This window comes from Physella acuta, unplaced genomic scaffold (assembly GCF_028476545.2).
Source record: "Physella acuta isolate Inbredline_101_S28 unplaced genomic scaffold, ASM2847654v3 ptg001602l, whole genome shotgun sequence".
Taxonomy (NCBI): Eukaryota; Metazoa; Mollusca; class Gastropoda; family Physidae; genus Physella; species Physella acuta.
Genome location: NW_026733116.1, coordinates 17,173 through 27,081, shown reverse-complemented (window position 1 = coordinate 27,081; position 9,909 = coordinate 17,173). Strand labels below are relative to the sequence as shown.

Genomic DNA, 9,909 nt, shown 5'->3' with positions numbered 1-9,909 from the left:
TTTATATTTTAAAATATATTTATTCATGTTTGGCAGTCGTTTATTAAAATTTTACTGGAACACACATGCATTTTAAACCATTTTAAAATATAGCTGGCAAAGTTTTAGCTGAGATGAGACCAAAGGCAAACAAGTGTAAAGCACATAATGCTAGTTAAATAACACTAATACTGGAGGGGGGGGGGAGGGATGTCTTTAAACTGATTAAAACATTCATACATACCCACATCCCAATACCCAAAAAAATATAATTCAACCCATGGCCACAATTCTTGTAAGTTCTATCAATACTAAAAAAAAACTTAAAACAATGTTTTGTCTGTAAGGCTGTAATGACATAATAAAAAATTATTTTAAAACGATTATAAAGACCATGGATTTATGGTCCAATTTCCCTGTCGGAATGCAACTGGATAACTAACAAAAAATATTAATTTGAACATGTTAGACTAACAAAACTAACTTTTAAAAATTATTTTTTCAAAGAAGTAATTTCTTGCTCAGTAAATCTATTATTTGTAATATGCATAAGATAGTATAAAACCAAGAAAGTATATAATTATCTTATGGTAATTGGGTTGCACAACAAATTATGTTTTGTTTACGTATACCATACATAAGTTTCACCTAGAACATAAAGATCGTTTAAAAAATTGAATGTTAAAAAAAACTCCAATTTAAAACAAAGCAAAAAAAAAAATCTATCAATGATTGAAGGGATTCATATTTTGAATTTTACAGCCATACATAAAACTGTTCTCAGTTCAATAAGCTCCATCATTATAAATAACATATTTATGTTTTTATTCATTAGCTATACTCACATAGCACCTGTCAATTATTTGTAATTTCAATTACCTCCTTTTACTAAATGATCAATATCACCCAACAGTAAAAATAACATCCTGTGATCTACAAAACAGAGCTTAAAAGTTTCTTGATAATTGAAGATTCATTGTTCCAAATGCTTCACTTCAAAAACAGGTTTTCTATATCAGTGACTTTCTTGGGACAGGATTCAGACAAATTGACAGGGGAGGAGTTTGTTACTAGAATATTGTCTTCAATCCGAATTCCTAGACCACGAAACTCTGGACTAACAGTGAATTCATTTTCAGAAATGTAAATGCCTGAAAACAGAAAAAAAATAAAACTTAAAATGATGGACAAAAGAAATGCTAATAGAGCTATGCATTGGCGTGGTCAGTTGGTAAAGCTCATGTTTGCCAAACCGATAGCTGGGGATGGCAATTTATTAAAGAGAGAAAACTCCAAAGTCAATGCTGCTTTGTAGTTTATTCTTGGATGGACAAAAACTATGGAAGCAAATCCAAAAGAGAAAAGAAGGCTGAAGTTGACATCTAATACTTAAATGTTTTGGAGGAAATTCTGTCCAACATTACAATTAAGAACAAAGAAGAAGACTAGGGCCATCTTTGTTAAATATATTAAACAATGAGCCGCAATTGTATTAATTCATAATTATGATCAATATAAGTGAATTCTGCTTTTTAAATATAATGAAATTAAAATAGATATTAATTTTAACACACTACATAGAACTTAACATAACAAATAATGAGAAGCTTCTTTACAGCTTAGATCTTTCAAGCTAATTTTTTGTTCCAATTGTCCATTCCTGGTAACAAACACTATGCAAATGTTAGTAAAAAAATTTTTAGTAACGCTAATTAAAGCATTTAACTTAGACTTTAATTAGTTATTAGTGATCTTTGTAGAAATAATTTGTGAAGAAATTTAAGAATCTTGATAAAAAACAAACTGATATAGGGGTAGGGAGGAGCAGTTTTGCAAGTTTTTCTTACCGGGCTCAATGGTAACAACCATGTTTGGCTTGAGCTTGATTTGTCTTGATACATCATTGGTGTCATGAACATCCATCCCTAGGTAGTGGCCAACATGATGTGGGCAGAACTTTCTCGCCAGCTAAAATATATTTTTAATTTATATTAACTAGATCATAACTTAATCATGTTTATATAGCTAGCAGCTTTGTCAATTTTTGTTTGTTTTAGAAACATTCTAAAAATAGAAAAAATAAGCCTATGCAGTATTTAATTAAATAAATATATATTAATATAATTTTAGTAGTCCTTTACGGAACAATTTTTTTTCATGATTGGTTCATGACTTTAAAGTTTTATTTTAAGATACAATTATTGTTTCTTTAATTTCTGATTTCCATATATTATTAACAGCAAAATATGTTTAAAAAAAAATAACCTACATGTTGTTTATTCTCAAACGGAGAGATAGGGGTGATAATTTTCAGCTGTATAAGCTCTGCAGCAAGGAAAAGAAGCATTTGGTGGTAGATATCATCCAAACTGTTGTCAGTGGTGCACAGCCTGATGCAGGCCTCTTGCACTCGCAGTGTGGCATCATACAACAGCTTCTGTGGCTCGGTAAAACGACCTAGCAATGGAAACAACAATAGGTGACGACAAAAAAATTGTTGAAGAAATGTCATACAGGTTTACTCTTACAGTAATTCATAAAATTTTAGAACAGCAACGACTGAACATAAACCAACACATCAACAATGTCCTGCAATGATAAATCACACAAGGAAAACCAATTCACAACAGTAAAGTTACCTGACACAGGCCACGTGCGGGTCAGATCACTGGCATAGCCGTGGTACTCACAGCCAGCGTCCATCAAGACCATTTGCCCATCTGCTACCACCTGGTTATTGGCAATGTAATGAATAGTGTTGGCTCGAGGCCCTCCTGGTGAAGAGAAAGGTTAACATTAATACCACTCACACTCACAGATGTAAAGGCTAACGTCGCTACCACTCACTAACAGGTAAAGAATAACATCACTACCACTCACTGCAGAGGTAAAGAATAACATCACTACCACTCACTGCAGAGGTAAAGAATAACATCACTACCACTCACTGCAGAGGTAAAGAATAACATCACTACCACTCACTGCAGAGGTATAGAATAACATCACTACCACTCACTGCAGAGGTAAAGAATAACATCACTACCACTCACTGCAGAGGTAAAGAATAACATCACTACCACTCACTGCAGAGGTAAAGAATAACATCAATACCACTCACTGCAGAGGTAAAGAATAACATCACTACCACTCACTGACAGGTAAAGAATAACATCACTACCACTCACTGCAGAGGTAAAGAATAACATCACTACCACTCACTGACAGGTAAAGAATAACATCACTACCACTCACTGACAGGTAAAGAATAACATCACTACCACTCACTGCAGAGGTAAAGAATAACATCACTACCACTCACTAACAGGTAAAGAATAACATCACTACCACTCACTGCAGAGGTAAAGAATAACATCAATACCACTCACTGCAGAGGTAAAGAATAACATCACTACCACTCACTGACAGGTAAAGAATAACATCACTACCACTCACTAACAGGTAAAGAATAACATCACTTTCACTCACTGACAGGGGAGTTTTATATTATAGCTCCGAACCAATGACATTCAGTGTTGATTGATAGATGCTTAATTCATGCTTTTATGGGTTGTTTTTTTATATACTAACCTGCAACAACAGGCGGATATGCTAAAAACTCAGCACCACGCAAGCGACATTCATAGTCCATTTTAGCCCATAACTGAGCTTCATTTATCTGAAAATGTGAACTAATTAAGAGTTAATAAACTATAGTAAATTTAAGCTTGTTTTCTTTTTTGTTATATAGTGATTGTGTTTCTGAATGATTGATATGAAAATAAAAATGACTGTACCTGTGGTTTTGAAAATCGCATGACTTCTTTGAAAGACTCTGAAGCTATTTTGGCACTTTCTTGCATCAACTGCACTTCTGCTTCAGATTTGATGCATCGTAATTGATGTGATATAGCGGTTGTACTTTCAACACACTTGTGCTTCTGGTCACGCATAACTTGAGCAAGGACACGGTTGTGAAATTCTGCATGCACTGGACTACCGTGGTTGTACCACAAGACAAAATCTTTATGGTCTTTAAGGTAAAACTGTAAATACTTCTCCAGCTCATTGGAGTTAAAAGCTCCATCCACCCCAGTCAGGAGTAAGGCACCATCAGCTCCTGACCTAGGCCCATCCCAAAGTTCTTTTGCTGGATCTTTACGAGGCACAAACAAATGTGCGACATGCTCACCGTTCCGGGACGATTGGCTGTTGGCTGCAATCAGCAGTGCACTGTCTGGCTCTTGGAAGCCACAGAAGTAAAGGAAATCAGAATTTTGTCTGAACGGATAGGGAATGTCATTGGTCATGTACACAGTAGTTGCCGATGGAAAGACAAACAAGTGGTGGTTGACTGTTTTGACACCCCGAAATGAATTCAGGGCAGCCTTGACAAGATTGCACCTTCTGTTATGAAATTCCTTCCTGGTCAGGCCGGGTGTCACTTCTCCTTCAGAAATTAAGTGTGGATGGCTTTCAGCTGCAGGCTGGCCTAAAAATCTTACTGTTGATCTCATATACTTAGAAACCTGGCAAATTTGTTTGAGTTTCATGATTCCGCAGTAAAAAGAAATGGGTTTACCTACAAGATAGAAATGAAATATTTAACTAGTTGATACATAATATCCATCAAGCCAATTTATAGTTTCTAAAATTAACCTCTAAGTAAAACTTTATTAAAGAATATTAAAATTAAAATATATTTATAAATAAATTTGTATATCCTAGCATTTCCATACTTATCAAGTTAAGGGGCCAGGTTCCGGTAAAAAAAAATTTAATACTCATTTGGAAACAATGAATAACCGCAAAAAAAAATGTGGGGAGATTTATATGATAGATCCGAACCAATGACATTCAGTGTGACAGTTGTGCACCAATATAACCAACCATTCTGTTCCTTACCAACATAGCTATTTTTAACATTAAAATTATTGATAATAAATGGCAAATGGCTATTCATCAAAGTGTGTGCCCTATCAGTATCAAGTTGACTGGGAATTACTGAATTAGGCCTATACACTTTGAGACAATAATTTATAATTAAATGTACTATCTATAATAGTATAGTATATGCTATAGCCAGTATGTATAATGTATAGGTATATTCTAAATTAATAAAATTAAAAGTTAAAGAATTAAAGAATACACAGAAATACAGAGAACTGACCTGAAATATTCTGCATTTTTTTAATTTTTAGACTCTACCACTACTACTACCAGAGTCTACCACCAGTCACTAGTGAGTGTAAAAATGTACACAGTGCACTGTGTAGTGTAGTGTAGCAAGTAGTTTAGCCTAGTTATGGCTAGTTACTAGATCTAGTAGTTAAGTTAGTAATAGTTGTTTTTTTAGTACATTCAAAGATCACCTCAGGACCTCAGTGTACAACTGTACATCAGCGTCGTACACACTCAACTCAGTCAACTGTCACATAACTGTGAATAATATTAAATATTAATAATATTAATATCTCCACAATTTAGGTTCAACATTTTGGGATTTATTTTATATTATTTTCTCTATTATTAACTCATTTAGATCTAGATCTACTTAGATCTTGAATCTAGGTTGTAATGATGTAATTATGTAATATCTTTTCTGACACACGGTTCAGTGTTGTTATGACGGTGTCTTTGAAAAAAATATTTTATTTTAGAATTATCTCCCTTTGAAGTACACAGGATCTCTCACACACACCCGTTCTCGACACACACAAAAATGGCTTTAACGAAGATTACTTAATTTTACTTTACTAGAATTATCAATATTAAATATATACTAATACTTCTATATCTAGATCTAAATCATTAACATGACAGTGTTTAGTAATGTGTATTGCGTAGCCAACTAAAAGCTTACTATTATAAATTAATGTAAAAGTTTTTATATGTCGGGTCTATTTAATAATATTTATTTCCTTAGAATGTAAACTTACATAAAACCATGGGGTGTGTGTGTTTGTGCGTTCGTGCGTGCGTGCGTGCGTGTGTGTGTGTAAATCCATGGGCCGCCAACCTAAGGTATCCAGGGACCCAAGCAGTGTTTCTTCCAGACTTTTTTCTCCGGGGGGGGGGGGGGGGGGGGGCACTTAAATGTAATTTCTATATGAATTCCATTTCGTTCGGGGGAGGGGGGTAGAAGAAACTCTGGACCCAAGTCATGTGCCATTTTCTCAACCTGACTCTAAGTGTATCTGCAGTTTTAGCTTCAGTGTCGATCTCTAAAGCTCTTTCTAAAGATCTTTCCTAGTGAGTACACCTCCTCAATTCATGCCTGCCTGGTGATGTTGAATGGCTGTCTCTGCAGTGCGTGCCCTATCCAACGGTATCTACTTTTCCTGATTTCTACATCAGCGGAAAGTTGTCGTGTCGTTTGGGGTCATCCATAAATGACGTCACGCTTTTTTGACGATTTTTACCTCCCCCCTCTCCTCCGTCACACGTCGTCACAAAAAGCCAGACCCCCCCCCCTAAAATGACGTCACATCTCAGCCTACAACCCCCCCCCCCTCAAAATTGCTATTGAATTTTTCTTAAAACATCGATATTTTTCGAAAAATAGTCAGAACACAGTCAACATAGAGTATTTTGATCAATTCCAGTTACAATTTATTAAAACCGTTTTCTAAAACGCAAAATGACGGCTAAAACTCGTTTTCTAACATTGCTTTTTTCTAATGCAAAAGTGTGACGTCACCATCTACCCCCCCCCCCCTTTTCCCCCTCATCGCACATCGTCACAAAATTACGGATCCCCCCTCCTCCCTACGAGTGTGACGTCATGTATGGACGACCCCTTCCCATTGGACAATGTGTGTTGTTGAAGGTTTTTGGCCAGCGGATCCTGAATATTTGTCTGTGACCTGTATCAACTGTTGATAGTTATAAAGCTCTGACCTTTATATCTATGGTGGTCTTTGCTACAGAGGCGTAGCGACCCTTCCCGGCGCCCGGGGACAAACTCTTCGATTTGCACCATCCCCCTCAAACTTTCGATTTGCACCCCCCCCCCTCAAACTTTCGATTTGCACCCCCCCCCCTCAAGATTTCGATTTGCACCCCCCCCCCCTCTCAAACTTTCGATTTGCACCCCCCTCAACCTATGAATTTATGTGTGTGTCCCCCCCCCCCTCGCTACGCTACTGCTTTGCTATCCTCCAATAAGTCTCAGCCCTATACAGCAGCACTGATTTTACATTTGAATTAAAAAGGCGCACCTTGGTGCTCAAGGAAAGCTCACTGGAAGTCCAGATGTTCTTTAACTGTTCGAAGCATGCTATGGCTATGCGGATCCTTGCTTTTAACTCTGTATCTGTTCGGCCTGCCGCCTATATGGTCCACGGGCCACAACAGTGTTTCTTTCAGACTTTTTACGCCGGTGGGGCACTTAAGTTTTCCGGGAGGGGGGTGACACTGATAAAAGTATATTTTCTATATAAATTCTACTTCGATTGGGGGGGGGGGCTTCCCCCTCCCCTCGAACGAATTTGAATTTATATAGAAAGCATATACTTTTACCTGCTTTTACCAGTGTCCTCCCCCACCCCCGGAAAATGTTGTCCGTCCCCCTCCTCCCACGAAAATATCAAGTGCCCCCCCCCCCCCCCCCCGTAGAAAAAAAAGTCTGGAAGAAACACTGCTACCGAAATAGGTAATGGGCTGCTTTTCCTCCAATAAAAACCGAACAAGATCCAAAACATACATTCAAACTATAAATTGAATAAGTAAAAATTAATTTAAAAAGAAAAATGATGTATAGGCCTACAGGGGTGGGGTGCTAATCGAAACTTGAAAGTTTGTACCCGGGAAGGGTCGCTACGCTTCTGGGGGGGGGGGGGGGGGTGACACCATTAAGTGCCGCACCGGGTGACACCCGACCTCGCTACGCCACTGCCTACATAAGAATCCGTGATATTTATTTCTTTTTAACATAAAGGATCCAGGCAAGATCTATTGCAGTCCAGTAAAAGTCTTTGATCTCTCACGTTATTGGAGAAGCGTTTTTTTTTTTTCCTTAGTGTGAGGGCGTCTGAATCTCAAAGAAAGAACAACACGATTGAAGCTATTACAGTATTCTTTATTTCTCTATCTCCCGTGCCTCCAGTCCCAAAATCCACCTCCTTGTTTGACACTCAACCTTCCACTGTCCTCCGCATTCACCCCTACACACCACCTTTCTCTCGCTCACAACACAGCCACTGTCACCCGACCAGTCGCTTCCCTTGTACCCTCGTTCACTCCGTACAACAACATACACATCAACACACCCGTCCTCGTACACAATCAAGGCAGAATAAAATACTTAAAAAAAACTTTTTAAAAAACCACGTTTTTCTTGTGGACTAAAAAGTAGAAAATAACTATTTACATACATTTGATGACAAAAAACGTGGGTACGTTCACCATCAATCTTCCCGACCCATCTGCCCGACCCACGTTTTTTGTCATCAAATGTATGTAAATAGTTATTTTCTACTTTTTAGTCCACAAGAAAAACGTGGTTTTTTAAAAAGTTTTTTTTAAGTATTTTATTTTCTCCTTTTTAGTCCGTTGCTACACATGAAAAACGTGGTTTTTAAAAAAGTTTTTTATATAGTTTATTTTCTACTTTATCTAATGACTTGATTAAGTATGAATTGACTAAGTGTTTATAAATACACGGACTAAAAAAATCTTGAGCGACCAGGATTCGAACCTGGGTTGTCGCGGCCACAACGCGAAGTACTAACCACTATACGATCACGGCCAGCGCGCTCACATCGATTGGGGCCGAAGTAACTGTGTCAACAAGCCTCCAGTCTTGTCGGTATCTTTAGAAATCATGTCCTCAATTTTATGGTCCTTTGGGCGTAATTAAATTAAGCTAATTACGGTCTCTAATTGCTAGTTTTTATGATTGCATCTGAAATTGTTAGGCGAAAGTAACCTGCATGCCAAATTTCAGATCTATAGAGCAATCAGAAGTGGGCTAATTTTCGATGTCAATTTTAACAACAAACACACGCGAAGCTGAGTTAATAAAAACGTGTTAAAAACAGTTATCGGTGTGTATAGCCTTGTAGTTGTTTATTTTCTTAATTCTAATTTTGTATAATTCATACCGCAGCTAAAAAATATTACTTTTTTTTTTAAAATTTCCACATGTTTTGGCGCTCCTTTAGGGTTAATCCCCCACCCTTTGATTATTAACTTTGATTTTGTAAATATTAGTACTGCAGCTCAACATTTACTAATTGCTTATTATTTTTTCTAGCTCTTTTGGGGCTCCTAATGGTCAACGCAGAGGCGTAGCGACCCTTCCCGGCGCCCGGGGACAAACTTTTCGATTTGCACCCCCCCTCTCGAGATTTTGATTTGCACCCCCCCCCCCCCTCAAACTTTTGATTTGCACCCCCCCCCCCCCCCTCGAGATTTCCATTTGCACACCCCCCCCCCCTCAAACTTTCGATTTGCACCCCCCTCAACCTTTCAATTTATTTTTCCAACCCATTTTGGCGCCCCCTAAGTCATATGTTCCCCCCCCCCCCTTCGCTACGCTACTAGGTCAACCCCCGCCCCTTAAATTACACCACTGTTTCAATACAGACAAGTTTTTTAGCGCAATCTCCATACGGACAATTGCGATTATTAACTCGTCAAGGATGGATGTGTGTCCGCAGCTTTAAGTCGTATATCCTCCTCAACGAAGCAATATCGAGGACTAGTTCCAAAAGCAAATATGTTAAGCAAGTTCCGAGGATGATTGTGGGCTAAAAAAATTCCCGGAATTCCTTCCTGGATTTCCTGGAAAAGCCAAAAAACCTCGAACAAATGCAGTTTTTGCTCCATATCTCGGCAACCAGACCACTTAGCGACTTGAAACATTTACCAATCGATTCCTGTCATAATTTAGAACAATATTGCCGAAGAAAGTTTTCAAAAATATCTTTC

At 37.7% G+C, this 9,909-nt stretch overlaps 1 protein-coding gene across 1 annotated transcript; it reads right to left on the bottom strand.

Moving 5' to 3' along the window:
• On the bottom strand, positions 1 to 5,252 carry LOC131929272 (xaa-Pro aminopeptidase 3-like). Its single transcript, XM_059285346.1, has 7 exons — positions 5,147 to 5,252; positions 3,774 to 4,558; positions 3,568 to 3,655; positions 2,619 to 2,753; positions 2,249 to 2,436; positions 1,827 to 1,947; positions 1 to 1,130 (listed from the first exon to the last, which is right to left on the bottom strand). The coding sequence occupies exons 1-7, from the start codon at positions 5,160 to 5,162 to the stop codon at positions 970 to 972; spliced, it is 1,494 nt and encodes a 497-aa protein (XP_059141329.1). The 5' UTR covers positions 5,163 to 5,252; the 3' UTR covers positions 1 to 969.
• Between the last annotated feature and the right edge of the window lie 4,657 nt (positions 5,253 to 9,909).